The following is a 20,535-nucleotide window of genomic DNA, read 5'->3' on the forward strand; positions in this document are numbered from 1 at the left end:
GAATTAAGTAGAAGGCTAGAAAAAATCCGCAGCCCTTGAAAGGTAAGTGAATATTAATCTTGGGCATAATTTTAATCTAGCACATATGGCCGGAAATAGACAGGATAGGATCAGCTGTCTATACTATACCTCACCCAATTTCTACTGGAATAAAATCAGATGGGGTGTAATACATGTGGCTTATCGAAACCTGTCAATTTCCTACTACACATTTTGTAAAATAACCTCATTGGTGTATCATCCTATTACTGCCTTTAAAGATCTAAATAGAATCATATGCATAATAAAAAATTTAAATAGTAATGGTGGCCCTTACCTTGATGGGTGGAAACAAATCCACTGTCACCTAAGGCATCTGTTATTCCTGATCGTCGGAGAGGCGAAGTACATATATGCCCATCTACTGGCTGACCATATGTTCGCACAGTGAGAGAAAGTGAAGATGCAGACAGGATAGTCTTCAAGTCAGATACAACCAGATCTTTAGCTTTCATTTTATTAATCTCCAAAACTTCATCACCTACTTTCAGACCTAAATGTAGAAGCGAGAGATAATAGGTTAATAACTTACAATCTGAAAAGTAACACTTATCTTGCATCAATTTATTTATATCTTCTTAAATTTACCAATTTAAAAGCAAAATTTTTATTTTATGTTCTTCTCTCATGATGCATTGTTGGCAACCATAAGAGCAAATAACCAGTTCAGAAAGCTTTTGTGAGAAACCCTGAGCGAGGCGGCCATGACAGCAGCCTTGGATGGATCACTCACTAATTTCCCAATATATAGAAAAAATGCCTAGCCTTCTCTCAATGCTTTCCACTGACAGTATTGTCACCCTTCTATTCTCTAGCATCAGGAACTCAGTCTATGGAAAATTACAGCAAACATTTAACTCTTTCTTCCTATTCATTTTGAGCACCAAGAGTATAGGATGTAACTACACAAGTAGCTCAAACATATTTTTGCATTGAGTTGAGGAAAAACAAGGGATCAGTCACAATACTAGGTTATATTATATGCTGCTGAACTGCAGAAAGAAAATTGAGGATGACGTGTAGACTACAAATCGGAGAGGTGTGTATTAACAATAGAGTTACAACTGTAAATGATTGTAATAATCATCTAAAAATAGGCAGATAGTGAAAATGTTTGCAGTAAAAAGGGAGAGTATTTTGTAATGTGTTCAGGACTGCTTTCTCAGTCAATCAGTTGTTACTCTAATAAGTAAGAAAGGACTTCTTGATTTGATTCTGTATAATTAGTAGAGCCAATAGGCAACCCAAAACCAGGGTAACATTTGAGATACAGTGACCACGCAAAACAAGTGAGAATCATAATTGTAATGGGGAAAAGAAGTTGAAGACAGGGTACCTATTTGTAAAAAAAGCAAATCATAGTGATATTATGTCAGAGAACAGAAGACTGGAAAATGCACAGAAATAAGGTAGGAAATCATAGGCCAGATTGCCTTACTTCAGTTGTTGGTAAACTACTGGAGTCAATAATTTAAGATGAAATTACTGTGCACATGGAGAAAAAAAAGTTAATCATGGCCAGTCAGAACAGATTTCTAAAAGCAACTCGAATTGACTAATTTCACAGATTTTTTTCAACAGTTACAGTGGATAACTAAAGGAAATATAGCAGATGTGGTTATAAGAATTTTCAAAAAAGCATTTGGCAAGGTATTATGGAAGAGACATACAACAAAGATCATGGTGCATGGAATTAAGAGGAATGTGACCATGTGCACAAAAGCGATAGTTGGAGGGAAGGAAGCAAAGGGTAGTACAACAACAACTTATATTTATATTGCACCTTTAATGTAATAAAATGTCCTAAGGTGTTTCACAGGAGCATGCTAAAACAAAATATGACATCAATCCACATAAGGAGATATTAGGTCAGATGATCACAAGCTTGGTCAAAGTAGTAGGTTTTAGGGAACATCTTAAATGAGGAAAGCGAGGTAGAGAGGCAGAGAAGTGTAGAGAGGGTATTCTAAAGCTTAGGGCCTAGGCAGCTGAAGGCGCGGGGAGCGATTAAAATCGGGGATGCTCAGGAGGCCAGAATTAGAGGAGTGCAGATATCGGAGAGGGTTGTGGGGCTGAAGGAGATTACAGAGATAGGGAGGGGCGAGGCCATGGAGGGATTTGAAACCAAGGATGAGAATTATAAAATCAAGAGCACAGGGTGAAGGGTAGTAAAAGGAAATCTTAAGAATACAACCAGATAGGGTCAGCTTTTTCAAAATTCACAATACTCGATCTTTCTAAAGTTTCTGGGGGCTAACTTTGATAGCCTGAAACTGGGTGCGGGATTCACTACATGCGATTAACCCACACATGGGGCTGGATTTTGTTCTCCCCCAGGCGACAGGTTACGTGGTAGGGGGGGACCTGAAGATGGCTCCGGATGAGGCCCGCCACAGACCTCGACACTGGGAGGGCTCAGCCCAATCCTCCCGGTGGCGGCGAGGCTCTGTGGCAGTCCTACCACTGCTGAGCGACAGGACCTCAATTAAAATATTCAAATCAATAAAATGAATACATTTAAAATAAATGTACCTGCGATCTTGAGGGCCCGCCGTGATCTTTGGCGTGGCAGCCGGCGTTCCAATGCCTTCAAATCCCCGTCCGGAGAAACACAGCGCCACACTGGTGGGGAGGGGGCAGGAGGTAAGATTTTCAGTGTGGGGGAGAGGGAATGGGGTCAAATAAACGTAATGGGTGTAGGGGATGGTGGGAAGGGTTGAACTTCAAACTTTGTGCAGTTTGGTGGGGGGGAAGGTTTGATGTAAAAGGTAAGTGTTTTGTGGTGGGGAGGGGAAGAGGGCAAATAGTTACTGTAATTGCTATTGAGGGGGTGGGAAGGGGGCATTATAAATTTATTTAGTTAATTTTGAGGGGTTACTTCTTTAAAAATGTAAATGTGTCAGCAGGGCTGGCTGCCCTTTAAAAATGGCGCAGCGCCTGCGCACAGGCAGCAGACGCCATTGCTGGTGACAGACAGCCGGCCCCTCCATGTGAGTGGGGGTGGTGCGGGCCAGCCCAGCTATTTAAATGAGCCTCTGCGCGGGAAATTGTGGCAGCTCTTTGACATGCATTTTGAGCTCACCGCCGAGCTCTGTGGCCGGCTCTTAAAATCCAGCCCATGTTGACTGTAATGCAGGCAGTACATGAGCTTTATGCTGCCTGCTGTTTTAAATTATTTTAGGGCCCAGCCAGTGCTAACTGAACTGTTGACTGGCTGGACACCTAAGCGGGGAGCCAATATTGGCGAGAACCAGCTGCTACCCGGCATCTCTTAAAGGAGAGACAATTGCGGCTGGAGCAGGTGCTAGCAGACTGGTGGGTGCTGAATCTGATCTGGGAAAGATAGAATAATAGCGCAACTTGTGAGACAGTGGGCTCCAAAGTTTTCGGGCGATGCACTGGAGGCCTTGGAGGAGGAGGTGCAAAACAGGAGAGATGTCCTTTATCCGCAGAGAGCCAGGAGGCCCTCCAGATACATGCTTAGAAGACAGTGGGACCAGATAACCATTGAGGTCAATGCCAGGAGTCAAGCCCCGAGGACCTGGATGCAGTGCTGCAAGAAGTTCAATAAACTCACAAGAGTGGTTCAAGGTCAACAAATGCATCTTCAAATGCCATATCCCATCAACTTCACCATTAGCCTGAGACACTGCTCAACACACCACAACCCATCATTCATCTACCAACAATCTTTATCAATCAGAACTCATACCTGACATTTATATGCTTCCCCTTACCATCACAACCTTAGCACTGCTGCAAGCCTCACACCCACATTTCACAGCTTGCACACACTGCCAACTATTTAGCCATGACTTCCACATCAGCCAATCAGATTGCACTACATTCACTAACATACTTCCTCTCTCGTGCAGGACAAGGTGGTGCACAACTGGAGATAACAGCTTCTAATTGGAGGGGGACAGGCACACCTGCATATCCTGACTCCTCTGGAAGAGATGGTGTTGGCCATTATTGGAATACCCATTGCTGAGGCCATGGCCAGCAGCGGGGCTGAAATGATAGAGGATGATGGTATCCTCACACCTAATCCCGCATTTTACATTCAACCTCTCCCTCATCCCACACTCTTCTGAATTATAAGCTGCAGGCGATGTAAACATGCAATCTTACTTTCACCTCCTCCCTGCACCACCTTGTACCTTCTTCCTTTCAGAAACCCAAGAAGTGCAATCTGCCTAGCTAGTGCAGGAACAGCAAGGCAACAGTGAGGAAGACACAGCACCGTCACTCAATTTCACAATCACAGCGACCAGCTCAGATACTGATAATGCTCTTAATTTAGAGCAGGGGTCCTCAATCAAGGGGTCCGTGGGAAGACTTACATAAACTAAAGCTCATGCTTAGTGTGTGATTGTACCCAGAATGGTACTGCCATCTAGTGACTTCCCTGGGAACTGCAGCTATAGCGACCTCAAATTGAGCACAGTTCTCGTTTCTATTTCATTCATTTTAACAGATTCCCCGAATGTTCCTTGCCCTGAACTACACAGGTGTAGAGAGCCAATTCATGGACAATTCCCCTTCAGTTGGCAACCCATACGATTGGGTCTGATAAACAAGGAGGGGCAAATTAAATTGTCGCTCAGGTTCATACATTTATATTGTGTTTCTCAATATATTACCTGATACTTTATGCCTCTACTGCAAAGTGACTGAAAAAGAATATTGGGATCTTAGTCACAGGGTGATGAAAATCTCCCACACAACAGTTCAATTTCCCGAAAAAAAAGGGGGAACTGGAGCCTCCAAGCCCAGTGGGCCCTTAGAATCAATATCAAATGCAATGAGATATTTAGGATCGTACCATACAAAGAAAGGGAACATAGTGAGGGAAAATAAAGCAAGAAATCAAATTCCTTGGATCCTTCCAGGAACTGCAACAAATAAAGACACCAATAGACTCATTTAGAACCAGGCACTGCAGTTTCGGAGCAGAATTGTAGAGGAGCAACTGAGAGATCAATGGTTCCAATAAATGAGTGTCAAGAAACAAATAGATTGGTTCATATATGGATTCCAAACTCTATCTTTGACTAAGACTCTATTATCCTGACTGCAGAAAGCTTGGGGGTACAGAGCACTGGGACGATTCTCTCTGGTTCAGTCTCCAGGTAATTTCTCCAGTGGCTGTACCCCAAGCCTTAGAGTTTCCCCTTTCCACAAAAGATGAGGCAACTTCCTTCAGCCCGGTGGGTGGGATTATGCACAGCCGCTGGCAGGATGTCAGCCACCTTGACATTCTCAATGTTTAAATCCAGTGCCATTTACTGGGCGCACTCACCACCAACTATGACATGGGAAATGCACGGATCCAAGACAGGAGGTATAGCAAGGGTATCTTCATCTCGGGATTGATTCTCCCTCCTGGTTACTTGATCACAGTTTGTTTTTACTCAGAGTCTTCCCTCCACGAAATGAGTTCCCTTGTTTGCCTGAAATCTACCTTATGACTTGACCATGGATCTGGTAAATGGAGTAGACGGAGTCCATCTACTGCCGATCTGGGAAGTCCGAACTCTATGTTTTGACAAAACTGTGGCTCAGCACCAACAGTAAGTCTCACATCAAGTAAATAAAAAAAAATGTTTAATTGTATAACTCAATTTTGTACAGAAAAACTACTTGTGTTGTGATAGAGGGTCCATGGAATATTTAGAACATGGGTGGGGGGGTGGTCTCAGAAGCAAAACAGTTGACAACCCTAGATTTAAAGAATAGCACAGAGACAGGATCTGCATGTGGTGAGACACTGTGCGTGAGTGGCCTGCAGTCAGGACAGGGGCAAGGATAGCACAGATGCGAGCTCCCGGAGGGTGAGGTTGTATGAGTTCTGCTGCAGAGGACTCAGAGCAGCATGCCGATAGGGCAGCCTACAGGTGGCTGATAGGTATGCACAACAAAACGCTTGGTGCATTGGGCAGCCCAAATTCGTGCCGTTCATGCTGAGATGGTGCAGTACGCAGCCGGTTCTGTGGGCCCAGAGCTGCTCGACGTCATCCTCCAAGGTCATCTGCAGTTAACTCCACTGAAATTCAGCAGCTTTCTACCATCCATGCTGCAGTCACTGGGGTAGCACTGTGTAGTACGAGGAAGAGCAAAGGCAAATGGAAGACAGACACTAAGGGAATGTCTGAGGGTGATTAGTTGATGTTTATAAGCAATAAGGCATGCTCTGATTTATATATTGTTTTGGAATATGTATTTTGTGTTGGTTTTTATTTTTTCTGTGATGGTCAGTCAGTAACAGAGGGTCTGGGTCATTTGGTGAATGGGAAATGGGGTTGCATTCCTGGTATCACAGTCAGATGAGTTGTTCATAGACAACCCAATCGGAAATGGGTTGTCTAGGCTGCATCCTCCCTTCCTCTTCCACCTCACATTCCTGCTCTTCCTCCTGCTCCTCAGCTGCTCACCGTTCAGCTGGTGGCAAGGGCTGTCTCCACATGACAGCAAGGTTGTGCAGCATGCAGCAAGTCCACACTCCCAAGGCAGTGCCTCAGCAATCCTAGTAATCTGTTGGACGATTGCTAGGCTGCTGTAACACCTGCAAGCCCGTTTGAACAATGTAAACCCCAGCCATGATGGCAGCAGTCTGAGCTTCCACTGCAGCACCCAGACATTAGGTGGCTTGTGCTTGTGCTGCAATGGAAGCTGAGACATCGGCCATCAGATCATGCATCATGGTTGAGTCCACATTTATGCTAATGGAGTTGTCCCCCATTTAAATGTTGCAAAGGATGGGCTCCAATTTCTGTGCAAAGCCACATGTAAGGTTGGTGCTGGATTCCTCTATGCTCCTTGACAGTGCAGATCTGCCAATGCACTAATCACTTCTGTAGCCTGCCCTATTAAAATCCTCATCCGAGTCCCCTGCAACAGAACTCGAACCTCACCCTCCAGTGAGCTGGCACCTGCGCTATCCTTTGCCTCTGCCCTGGCTGCAGGCCATTCGTACCTGGTGTCTCAGCACATGCATATTATGCCTCTAAGCTATCCTCTAAATTATGCACAAAGTCAGTATCTGAGCTAGTGGCTGCAAACGAGAGATCGAGTGACAGTGTTCCTTCAGCATCACTGTCTTCTTGCTCTTCCACCACAGCCTGGCCAAGTTCCTGGGTTTCTGAAAGGAAAAAGGCATAAGGGAAAGGTTGTGGTGAAGAGAGGGAAAGGAGTAAGAGGTGCATGCTTGCACCATCTGCAATTTCTAATTCAGAAGAGATTATGAGATGCATGGGAAGTGAGATGTAAGAAGGAGCATTAAGTATGAAGATACCATCATCTTCTATTGTTTCAGCCCCACTGCTAGCCACAACCTCAGCAATAGCTGCGCCAATGATAGTCAGCACCGTGTCCTCCATTAGGGTAAGGACATGAAGCCGCACTTGTCCACCTCCACTTAGCACTTTATGTTTCCGGTTGTACTTCACTTTGTCCTGCAAGAGAGAAGGAAGTGCATTGTAGGTGTGGTGAAATCTTTATGGGTGATGTGGCTGTCATGGTTGAATAATTGGCAGTGTCTGTAAGCTGTGAGGTGTGGGTGTGAGGCTTGCAGCTATGTGTTGAGGGTGAGGTGAAGTTATTAATGTTAGCTACGAGTCCTGATTGATTTGGATTGCTGGTGAGTGAGTGATCCGGGTGTGGTGCATTGAGCAGTTGCTGGGGCTAGTGGTGCAGTTGGTGAATTATGGCATTTGAAGATGCATTCACTGACCTTGATCACTGGTGTGAGGTTATTGAACTTTTCGCAGCACTGAATCCAGGTCCTCAGGGCTAGACTCCTGGCATTAACCTCAACGGCTATCGGGTCCCATTGTCTTCTCAGAGCTTGTCTGGAGGGCATCCTGGCGCCCTGTGGATACAGCAAATATCTCCTTCTCGACACCTCCACGATCAAGGCCTTCAATGCAGCGTCAGAAAATGTTGGAGCCCCTTCTCTCACAAGTTGTGCCATTATTACACCTTCTTCCATGTCAGAATGAATTTCAAAATGACTTTGACTACCTGCTCCAACACAATGCACCTCCCCTTTAAGGTGTGCAGGCCAAATGTAACCGGTGCTAGTCTCTCCCAATTTTGGGCCCTCTGCTGAGGCGTCCTGTCTGTATCATATAAATCAGCAAGCAGCATAAAATTGGTGTGCTGCCTGCAGCAGAAGCAACAAACCCAGGTTAATCCCACATTTTTGACAGATATCGAATTTAGCACATATTTAACACCCTATATCTCTAACTTTTTCCAGTTCTGATGAAAGATCATTGACCTGAAACGTTAACTCTTTCTCTCAACATAGAGGTCGCCTGCCCTGAGTATTTTCAATATTTTCTGTTACCACAGTTAAGCAGCCAGGGGCTAAATTGTGTTTATGTCTTTTTTCTAGGGTTTCTGAAAATCTTCCATCAAAGTTACATCAGACGAACAGGAGAATGCCCCAGAAATTCATCCTCATTATATGTAGACAGCATCCTGAAACTGCCCATTCAGCCAATGGATTGGAATTCATTAAAGTCCTGAAAAGATCACACTAAACACAATGGTGTTGTTCTCCAGCCTCTGCGTGAATGAATAGCCCTAATTCTTGCAGTTTTCATGACGAAACCATTTTATTTTTTGATTCCATGGCACACTAAACTGTACACAAATTTCAATGACTATTAAGTAAGATGTCACAATGGAGTACTACTTCCAGTACTGTAAAGATAGCAGGCAATAGCATGACAGAACAAAAAGGCTCCATTCAGTATTTGACCTCTAGGCAGTTTCACAGAAGCAGTGGGGGGGGCGGGTGCTTGCATGTTTCACTGACTGTACTATGCTCAACTGATATTCATTCTAATATGTATGATCCTATTTCTAGGGCAAAATCAGCCTTTAAAAGTTCAAAATTGGACACTGCCCAAGGTTTATGAATGAAATCAGTTTTAACTGTAATTTGGAGCTGAGAAAACTGCAGTTTCTTCCAATTGGATTGGTGTTTCCAATTTTTTGAGCAGGAAAATTACATTTGTTGTGGAACCCAAAAAGACAAGACTGAGCAGTAAATAAGATAACACAAATGTATAATAAGAATCAAAACTAACAAAAAGAGACAGAGAAAGCCTGAAGACAACATCACAATCTAACTACTGTCATGGAAGTTTAGTTTGTCTTTCCTGTTTAAAACAGTGTGCCTTTAAAACTCTGTTTAGAAGGAGGCACACCTGTGCCAGCTGCACCTGTTTCCTAGGCCACAGCAGGAGAGAGAAGTGGTCACATGGTGTACTATAACTTTTAACTGTGTGTAAAAAATGGCTTAAACCAATTTGAACTGGAGAAAAATGAAGCGTGCCGTACTCTAAAAGGCTGTCTCTATCTCAGCAGAAAAATCTATATTGAGCTCAGACTGGGTTTGCCTAAGAAGGAAAGAACCCTGGAAAGAACATTTTCATGTTGGAAGTAACTTTCTCTATTGCCTGTTTGTGTTTGCTGGAATTCGCAGTGAAGTTACTACCAAAGGACTGCCAGTTTGAAAATCCAAATAGACCTGTTGCTATGCTTCTTGTTGAAAGAACTTTGGGAAGCCTGCTGCAGCTGAAATACTATGCCTACCTATTAAAGACTGTTTCATCGAATTTGCCTGGAGACTTTGAGTGGCATCTGATTACTCTACTCTGGGACACCTCATCAACCAGGAATGTAATTTACCAGGACTTACAACCCAGCTACTTATTGTATTCCTAAGAAACACCTTTTTTTTTTAAACCAGTTAACTATTGTTAGTTTTTGAATGTATGTGTGTGTGCATGGGAGGGGGTGGGGGGAGGGGCTTAGGTTAAATAAGAAGTTATAAGGACTTTAGACATAAATTTACCTTAATAGTGTTAACATTTAGTTTTTTTAATAAATAGTTAATTTGTTGTTGTCTAAGGATACCTGGTTTGGCGTATTTTATTCTGGGGGTTAACAAAGTGTTAAATTTGGCTGATTTCCAGTTAGGTGGGAAAACATTAAGAATATGCTGTGACCTGTGGAGTATTAGGACTGAATTGATAGGGCTTGCTCCCACCTCGGTCGTAACATATTAATTGGGGGCTCGTCCGGGATGACATATTAATTGGGGGCTCATCTCTGGGATAACATATTAATTGTTCGTCTCTGGGATCATATTAGTTGCTCTCACGTCTGGGATCATATTAATTAGAGCACTCGATTGTTGGGATCTAAATCGAACGCCAATTACGTGAATTATAAGGGGAGTAATCATTTGAAAAAAACAGGTTTCTTGTATACAAGGGTAAAGGCTGTGTTATCAGAATGGCATTAGCAGTTGCAGCAAAGTTTCTGGGAAAGGACAATGTGTCCCTCAGTGACTTGACAACTTTAACTCAGAATGAACTAAAAGAATTGGCTGCAAAATTGGGGTTAGAGTTGAAATCAGGTGCTAAAAAAGCAGAGATATTTGATGTAATAGTCCAAAATTTAAAAATGGAAGAAAAAGATAGTAAATCAGAGAGTGATGCAGTGGAATTAGCTAGAATTCAGTTAGAAACAAAAAGACTTGAGCAGGAAAAAGAAATAGCAATAAGAAAACTTGAACAAGAAAATGAAATAGCAACAGCATTGGAAAGACCTAAGCTTGAATTCCAGAAAGAAAGAGAAGAAAGGGAATTTAGGTTAAAAGAGATGGAACTAAGGAAAAGGGGTAGTCTTATATCAGGGAAAGTTCTGGTCAGGAAGAATCTGAATTCAACCCAGGACCCAGCAAAAAGCTGTTTAAATTTATACAGGCTCTTCCTAAGTTTGAGGAAAGGGACGTGGAGGCATTTTTCATATCTTTTGAAAAAATAGCCAATCAAATGAAATGGCCAAAGGAAAGCTGGACACTTATGCAAAGCAGGTTGATGGGCAGAGCTCATGAAGTTTGTGCCACGCTTTCTGAAGAGGCTTCTGCAGATTATGAGATGGCAAAAAAGGCTATTATTGCTGTGTATGAGTTAGTCCCTGAAGCATACTGACAAAGGTTTCAAAACTTTAGAGATTGGCTGGGCAGACTTATGTAGAATTTGAGAGGGTGAAGCAAATTAATTTTGAACGGTGGATACGGGCATTAAAAATAGAAACCACATATGAGAACCTTTGAGAATTGATTCTCTTGGAAGAGTTTACAAATTCCATCGCTTCAACAGTGAGAACTCATGCAGATAACCTGAGTTTTAAAAGCTAGGCAAGCAACAGAAATTGCTGATGATTTTGAGCTTGTGAATAAGCCAAAACCTTTTATCCGTCACTCCCATAAACCCAAGAAGGATAGAAAGTGGGAGAGTGAAAGGAAGGCAAGTAGCCGGGGACAAGGTGGGAATGCCCCAGGCCAGAAAGGAAGGTGTTGAGGATAGGAGTGAGATTCGCAAGGCGAAGTGTTATCATTGCCACAAAACGGGTCATCTTCGTTCAGAATGCTGGAAATTGCAAGGTAAACCCATAGGACTTGTTGGGGTGTGCAAAACTAATGCAGAGAAAGTAGCTCTGACTGAGATTATAGCAGACCAGGCTGTAACTTTAACGGCAGCTGTAAAACCAGATAGAAAACCAAAACTGAGTGTAGAGGTTAAGAATAAGATACCCAAAAGTTATAATGAATTTTTGCCATAGTGGGAAGTAACTCCGTATCCTTTAAGTGAGGCAGGAAAACCTATTATACTCAGGGATACAGGAGCAACCCAAACACTCTTGCTGGGGAAAGATATAACATTTCCTCTACAGGGCGCCCTGAATGCTAAAGGTTTCGTTAATGGAATTGATGGGGAGTATATACCCGTATCTTTAAATAAAGTACGCCGAGAGTGACTTAATATCTGGGATGGTAATTGTAGGAGTTGTCCACAGTTTGCCAGTAGAGGGAATTGATCTACTCCAAGGAAATGATTTGGCTGCATCAAAAGTATCAATTTCTCCTATAATTACAGAGGAAATAAGTGAAGTTAGAGAAATGGAACAATTACAGGAACAAGTTCCACGAATATTTCCTGCGTGTGTAGTCACCTGAGCGATGGTGAAAAAGGTTCCATTGTCGGAGGTAAGTGGCACCTCAAACAGATAGCCAAGTATCTGAACCTTATTTGGGGATTTAGATAATCCAAATGAGATGTTTAACAGATCTTCTATAATTGCAACACAGCAAGCTGATCCAGAGTTATACAGAATGGCACAGACGGCTCAGACAGAAGCTGAGGTGAAAGGAGTTCCAGAAGGCTATTATATGGAAAACGGGGTTTTGAGGAGGAAATGGAGACCGCCTCATAGATCTTCAGACGAAGACTGGACAGTTGTTGAACAGATAGTGGTACCATCTAAATATCGTCAAAGATTATTATGCTTAGAAGATGACATTCCTTTTGCAGGACATTGGAGGATTCAGAAGACTAAATCATGTGTACGCCAACATTATTACTGGCCAGGCCTTACAAAGGATGTGAGACAATTTTGAAGGACATGCAATATATGCCAAATGGTGGGAAAACCACAACCGACCATAAAACCGGCACCACGAGTTCCCATACCAGTGATTGAGGAACCATTTAGCAGGGTATTGGTAGACTGTGTAGGACCCTTGTCACAAACAAAAGCGGGACATCAATACATACTTACTATCATGGATATGGCTACTCGATTTCCCGAGGCCATTCCTTTGAGGACAATTACTGCTAAAATAGTAGAAAAGTTAACCCAATTCTTTATGAGATATGGATTACCACTTGAAGTTCAATCGGATCAAGGTTCTAATTTCATGTCTAAGATATTTCAACAAATCATGGGCAATTTGGGTATCGGACAGTTGAAATATTCAGCATATCATCCACAGTCACAGGGAGCTTCAGAGAGATACCACCAAACTCTCAAAACAATGATTAGAACATACTGTCACAAATATCCGCATGACTGGGATAAAGGACAATACTTTCTTTTATTTGCCACCAGAGATTCACCAAATGAGTCTACAGGTTTCTTTCCTTTCGAAATGATTTACAGACATGAAGTAAGAGGTCCTATAAAACTTGTCAAAGACAGATTCTTAGAACAAAGGAATGAATCTCAATACTAGACTATGTATCTGTGTTCCGAGAAAGGCTCACAAAAGGTAGGCGGTGGCGTAGTGGTATTATCACTGGAGTAGTAACCCAGAGACCCAGGGTATTTCTCACAGCAAAAGGTGGAATTTGAATTAATTAATAAATCTGGAATTAAAAGCTAGTCTAATGATGGCCATGAAACCATTGTCAATTGTTGAAAAAACCCATCTGGTTCACTAATGTCCTTTAGGGAAGGAAATCTGCTGTCCTTACCTGGTCTGGCCTACATGTGACTCCAGACCCACAGCAATGTGGTTAACTCTTACATGCCCTCTGAAATGGCCGAGCAAGCCATCAGTTGTACCTAACCGCTACAAAGTCAATAAAAAGGAATGAAACCGGACGGGCCACCCGGCATCGACCTAGGCACCGGAAACAACAATGGCAAACCCAGCCCTGTCGACCCTGCAAAGTCCTCCTTTACTAACATCTGGGGGCTTGTGCCAAAGTTGGGAGAGCTGTCCCACAGACTAGTCAAGCAACAGCCTGACATAGTCATACTCACGGAATCATACCTTACAGACAATGTCCCAGACACTGCCATCACTATCCCCGGGTATGTCCTGCCCCACCGGCAGGACAGTCCCACCAGAGGTGGTGGCACAGTGGCATACAGTAGGGAGGGAGTTGCTCTGGGAGTCCTCAATATCGACTCCGGACCCCATGAAGTCTCATGGCATCAGGTCAAACATGGGCAAGATAACCTCCTACTGATTACCACCTACTGCCCTCCCTCAGCTGATGACTCAGTACTCCTCCACGTTGAACACCACTTGGAGGAAGCACTGAGGGTGGCAAGGGCACAAAATGTACTCTGGGTGGGGGACTTCAATGTCCATCACCAAGAGTGGCTTGGTAGCACCACGACTGACCGAGCTGGCCGAGTCCTAAAGGACATAGCTGCTAGAATGGGTCTGCGGCAGGTGGTGGGGGAACCAACACGAGGGAAAAACATACTTGACCTCGTCCTCACCAATCTGCCTGCCGCAGGTGCTTCTGTCCATGACAGTATTGGTAGGAGTGACCACCGCACAGTCCTTGTGGAGACGAAGTCCCGCCTTCACATTGAGGATACCATCCATCGTGTTGTATGGCACTATCACCGTGCTAAATGGGATAGATTTCGAATAGATCTAGCAATGCAAAACTGGGCATCCATGAGGCGCTGTGGGCCATCAGCAGCAGCAGAATTGTACTCAACCACAATCTGTAAACTCAAGGCCCGGCATATCCCCTACTCTACCATTACCTTCAAGCCAGGAGACCAACCCTGGTTCAATGAAGAGTGCAGGAGGGCATGTCAGGAGCAGCACCAGGCATACCTCAAAATGAGGTGTCAACCTGGTGAAGTTACAAACCAGGACTACTTGCATGCCAAACTGCGTAAGTAGCATGCGATCGACAGAGCTAAGCGATCCCAAAACCAACGGATCAGATCTAAGCTCTGCAGTCCTGCCACATCCAGCCGTGAATGGTGGTGGACAATTAAACAACTAACTGGAGGAGGTGGCTCCACAAATATCCCCATCCTCAATGATGGGAGAGCCCAGCACATCAGAGCGAAAGATAAGGCTGAAGCATTTGCAACAATCTTCAGCCAGAAGTGCCGAGTTGATGATCCATCTCGGCCTCCTCCTGAAGTCCCCAGCATCACAGATGCCATACTTCAGCCAATTCGATTCACTCCGCGTGATATCAAGAAACGACTGAAGGCACCGGATACTGCAAAAGCTATGGGCCCTGACAATATTCCGGAAATAGTACTGAAGACCTGTGCTCCAGAACTTGCCACCCCCCTAGCCACGCTGTTCCAGTACAGCTACAACACTGGCATCTACCTTGCAATGTGGAAAATTGCCCAGGTATTTCCTGTACACAAGAAGCAGGACAAGTCCAACCCGGCCAATTACTGCCCCATCAGCCTACTCTCAATCATCAGTAAAGTGATGGAAGGTGTCATCAACAGTGCCATCAAGCAGCACATGCTTAGCAATAACCTGCTCAGTGACGCTCAGTTTGGGCTCCGTCAGGGCCACTCAGCTCCTGACCTCATTACAGCCTTAGTTCAAACATGGACAAAAGGGCTGAACTCAAGAGGTGAGGTGAGAGTTACTGCCCCTGACATCAAGGCAGCATTTGACCGAGTATGGCATCAAGGAGCACTAGCAAAACTGAGGTCAATGGGAATCAGGAGGAAAACCCTCTGCTGTTTGGAGTCATACCTAGCACAAAGGAAGATGGTTGTGGTTGTTGGAGATCAATCATCTGAGCTCCAGGACATCACTGCAGGAGTTCCTCAGGGTAGTGTCTTAGGCCCAACCATCTTCAGTTGTTTCATCAATGACCTTTCTTCAATCATAAGCTCAGAAGTGGGGATGTTCGCTGATGATTGCGCAATGTTCAGCACCATTCGTGACTCCTCAGATACTGAAGCAGTCCGTGTAGAAATGCAGCAAGACCTGGACAATATCCAGGCTTGGGCTGATAAGTAGCAAGTAACATTTGCGCCACACAAGTGCCAGGCAATGACCATGGCCAATAAGACAGAATCTAACCATCTCCCCTTGACATTCAACGGCATTGCCATCGCTGAATCCCCCACTATCAACATCCTAGGGGCTACCATTGACCAGAAACTGAACTGGAGTAGCTATATAAATACCGTGGCGACAAGAGCAGGTCAGAGGCTAGGAATCCTGAGGCGAGTAACTCACCTCCTGACTCCCCAAAGCCTGTTTACCATCTACAAGGCACAAGTCAGGAGTGTGATGGAATACTCTCCACTTGCCTGGATGGGTGCAGCTCCAACAACACTCAAGAAGCTCGACACCATCCAGGACAAAGCAGCCCACTTGATTGGCACCCCATCTACAAACATTCACTCCCTCCATCACCGACGCACAGTGGCAGCAGTGTGTACCATCTACAAGATGCACTGCAGCAATGCACCAAGGCTCCTTGGACAGCACCTTCCAAACCCGCGACTTCTACCAACTAGAAGGACAAGGGCAGCAAATACATGGGAACACCACCACCTGCAAGTTCTCCTCCAAGTCACACAACATCCTGACTTGGAACTATATCGCCGTTCCTTCACTGTGGCTGGGTCAAAATCCTGGAACTCCCTTCCTAACAGAACTGTGGGTATACCTACCCCAAACGGACTGCAGCAGTTCAAGAAGGCAGTTCACCACCACCTTCTCAAGGGCAATTAGGGATGGGCAATAAATGCTGGCCTGGCCAGTGACGCCTACATCCCATGAATGAATTAAAAAAAAGCTTTTTGTGTGGCTCAGAAACACCTTAAAGCATCCCACACCAATATGAAAAAATAGGCAGACAAAAATTCAAACACCTGCGATTTTCAACCCGGGGATGAAGTATTGGTGTTGTTACCATTACAAGGGGAACCATTAAAAGCACGGTTCAGCGGCCCATATAAAGTGATTAAGAGAGTGGGTAAGGTTGATTACTTGATTGACTACCCTGATCGCCAGAAGAGCCACTGGTTGTGTTAAATCAATACGTTGAAGCAATATTATCGCAGGCAGGAGGATAAGCCAGTAGAGTACTTTTCAACAAAACTAAATTTCCAGCAAAAAAAAGTATTCCACTGTGGAAAAAGAAACTTCAGGACTTTTGCCAGCTCTCAAACATTTCGAAGTATATGTCCGCCAAGACTACAAGGAAACACTAATATATACTGACCATAGCCCTCAACTTCTGTGGAAAAATTTAAAAACCAAAATGCTAGAATATTTAGATAGAGTTTGTTCTTCCAGCCTTGTCATTTGAAAATTGTACATATTTAGGGGGAAAACAATGTTATCACCGATGCTTTGTCACAAATTTAACCATGTTGAGTTACATGGATGACGATGGTACAAAGAAAAGTTCTGTAAATTATCAGTAGAGTGAATGGGGTTAAAGGTCTGCAAAGGAAACCAAACAGAGCCCAAATGCCAGACCCGGAAGTGCCACCCAACCCGACCCATGTCGTTGGGTCCCATCGGGGTCGGGTCAGGTAGCAGGCCTTTACATCAGTACATGGGTAAAGGCCTGCTACCCGACCCAACCCCAACTGGACCCGACGAGGTGTGTCAGGTTCGGGTCGGGTTGCACTTCCGGGTCCGGCATTCGGGTTTGGTCAGGTTTCCTTTGCAGACCTTACCTTACATATAAGGTTATCCAACAGGGCATTGCAGGGCTCTAAATGGAGTCATGAATGTGAAAATATGTTTAGAGTTTTTTTTCAGTTTCTATTTTTTGCATTGTAATGAAATGCATTTTAAGAATGGCCTTTCATTTCACCAACGGCGGAGGCGTCATGGAAGTGTAGTTTTTTTTGTTTAAACAGTGTGCCTTTAAGACTCTGTTTAAAAACAATGTGCCTTTAAAAACTAAGGGGGCACACAGTGCCAGCTGCACCTGTTTCCTCGGCCACAGCAGGAGAGGTAACATAGTGTACTGTAAACTTTAACTGTATGTAAAAAAACAGCTAAAACCAGTTTGAACTGGAGAAAAATGAAGTGTGCTGTGCACTAAAAAGCTGTCTATATCGCAGCAGAAAAATGTTTGTGTTTGCTGGAATTCTCAGTGAAGCTACTACCAAAGAACTGCCATTTTGAAAATCCAAATAGATCTGTTGCTTTGCCTCTCATTGAAAGAACTGTGTGATGCCTGCTGCAGCTGAAATACTATGCCTATCTATTAAAGACAGTTGCGTCAAATTCACCTGGTGACTTCGAGTGGCATCTGATTACTCTACTCTGGGACACCTCATCAACCAGGAATGTAATTTACCAGGACTTACAACCCAGCTACTTATTTTATTCCAAGACACACCTTTTAAAAAAAAACGGTTAACCATTGTTAGTTTTTGAATATATGTCTGTGTGCATGGGGAGGCTTAGGTTAAATAAGTTATAAGGACTTTAGACATAAATTTATCTTAATAATGTTAAGATTTAGTTTTTTTAATAAATAGCTAATTTGTTGTTGTCTAAAGATACCTGGTTTGGTGTATTTTATTCTGGGGGTTAATAAAGTGTTTAATTTGGCTGGTTTCCGGTTAGGTGGAGAAACTTTAAAGTATGCTGTGACCTGTGGAATACTGGGACAGAATTGACAGTGCATTGCTCCCGCCTCGGTCGTAACACTACCAGACTTTCATCCACCATAATTTAGCCATTAATATGGAGCTGACCAATTATCATAGCCTTGGTGCTTGACCGTCAAGACAGGCTGGCCTCAACTAGTGCACTAGTTACTCTTCAAAGTCCTTATTCACAGAATCACAGAATTGTTACTGTGCAGAAGGAGGTCATTCAACCCATCATGTCCGCACTGGCTCTCTGAAAGAGCAACTCCCTCAGTTTCATTCCCCTGCCTTCTCCCCATAACCCTGCACATTCTTCCTTTTCATAAAACTATCTAATTTCTTTCTGAATGCTTCAATTGAACCTGCCTCCACCACGTTCGCAGGCAACGAATTCCAGACCTTAACCACTCGCTGTGTAAAAAAGCTTTTCCTAATGTCACTTTTGTTTCTCTTACCAAATACTTTAAATCTGTCCCCTCTCGGTCTCAATTCTTTCACGCATAGGAACAGTTTCTCTCTATCTACTCTGTCCAGAACCCTCATGATTTTGAATACCTCTATCAAATTAACTCTCAGCCTTCTCTTCTCCAGGGAAAACAGTCCTAACTTCTCCAATCTATCTTCTTAACTGAAATTCCCCATCCCTGGAACCATTTTTGTGAATGTCTTCTGTACTCTCTCCAATGTCCTCAAGTCTTTCTTCACGTGCGGTGCCTAGAATTGGACGCAATACTCCAGCTGAGGAGGAACTAGTGACTTATACAAGTTCAACATAACTTCCTTGCTCTTGTATTCTATGCCCCTATTAATAAAGCTCAGGATACTATATGCTTTATGAACCGTTCTCTCAACCTGTCCTGCCAGTTTCAATGACTTATGCACAGATGCACCTAGGTCCCTCTGCTCCTGCATCCCCTTTAGAATTGTTCCCTTTATTTTATATTGTCTCTCCATGTTCTTCCTACCAAAATGAATCACCTCGCATTTATCTGCATTGAACTTTATCTGCCACCTGTCTGACCATTCCACCTACTTGTCTATGTCCTTTTGAAGTTCTATACTGTCCTCCTCACAGTTCACAATGCTTCCAAGTTTCGTATCATCTGCAAACTTTGAAATTGTGTCCTGTACACCAACGTCTAGGTCTTTAATATATATCAGGAAAAGCAAGGGTCCCAACACTGATCCTGGGGAACTCCATTACAAACTTTTCTCCAGCCCAAAAAACATCCATTAACCACTACTCTTTGTTTCCTGTCACTCAGCCAATTTCATATCCATGTTGCTACTGTCTCTTTTATTCCATGAGCTACAAGTTTTCACACAAGTCTGTTGTGTGGCACTGTATCAAATACCTTTTGAAAGTCCATGTACACCGCATCAACAGCATTGCTCTCATCAATTCTTTGCTTGGTTAAGTTCTCTGCTGCCTGTCTGTGCAAGTTAAGCTTTCTTCTGAGTCTGCTTGTTTGTGCATTTTTGATGCAACCATGACTCTGCACCTCTATCCCCTCTACTGGCCATATGACATACCTGCTCTATTTTCTCAACGTTGCCTCTGTTTTCCCCATATGCCCATTCACTCTAGCCTTTTCTTCCAGCAACACATCCCTAAGAGTCTCCTACTAACCTCACCTCAGCCACCACCCTTGGCTCATGCTCAAGACCCCCCTCTTCTCACATCTTAGTATCCTCACCAAATGTATTGTCCCACCTGCCACAAACTCTTGCAGAGTAGCAACATGAACTGCCTCATCTCCTGTTCCCAGGAATCATCCTACACTGCACCTCTCCTGGAAGTTAACCTCTCTAACCTCCTCTCAGTCCTCCTTTCACCGTTCGCTGCCCCCTTTTCAACTCTGCTGGTTCATCAGACATTGGACTGCTTCATATCTTCCCTCAAGAACATTCACCCTCTCACAAACAAGGCCCATTCACAACTCCATTGCGGATTAACGATTGGCATTCTGGCACTAATGGAAACCTGGTTTATGGACAGTAATTGCTTTCCCTTCACCTTTGCTTGGATATAGGCTCCATCATGTGTCCTAACTGTTGCAGCTAAAATATGGTTCTTATTGCCAAGCCCTATCTCATCATCTACCCCTACCTCTCAGGCACCTTTTCCCTTTTGAGCACCACAACCCGCCCTACCTCTCATTCAAAGTCCTTGCCATCAACCCACTCCCATGTTCTATGATAACTTTCTTGTCTAAATCTCTGCTCTTTACTCCCTCCCCCCTCAGCCTATGCACCAAACATCCAAGC

The 20,535-nt window shown here is 43.9% G+C and overlaps 1 protein-coding gene across 4 annotated transcripts in view; it reads right to left on the reverse strand.

Annotated features, from left to right (window-relative positions):
* LOC137374430 (rho guanine nucleotide exchange factor TIAM1-like) overlaps positions 1-20,535 on the reverse strand; it is a 428,220-nt gene that overhangs the window by 160,795 nt on the left and 246,890 nt on the right. For all 4 annotated transcript variants that reach the window (XM_068040529.1, XM_068040530.1, XM_068040531.1 and 1 more), the window contains one exon: positions 317-532. In XM_068040529.1, the coding sequence (XP_067896630.1) occupies positions 317-532 (216 nt within the window). The remainder of the gene's footprint in view (positions 1-316; positions 533-20,535) is intronic.

The sequence above is a fragment of the Heterodontus francisci genome, chromosome 10 (assembly GCF_036365525.1).
Source record: "Heterodontus francisci isolate sHetFra1 chromosome 10, sHetFra1.hap1, whole genome shotgun sequence".
Classification (NCBI taxonomy): domain Eukaryota; kingdom Metazoa; phylum Chordata; class Chondrichthyes; order Heterodontiformes; family Heterodontidae; genus Heterodontus; species Heterodontus francisci.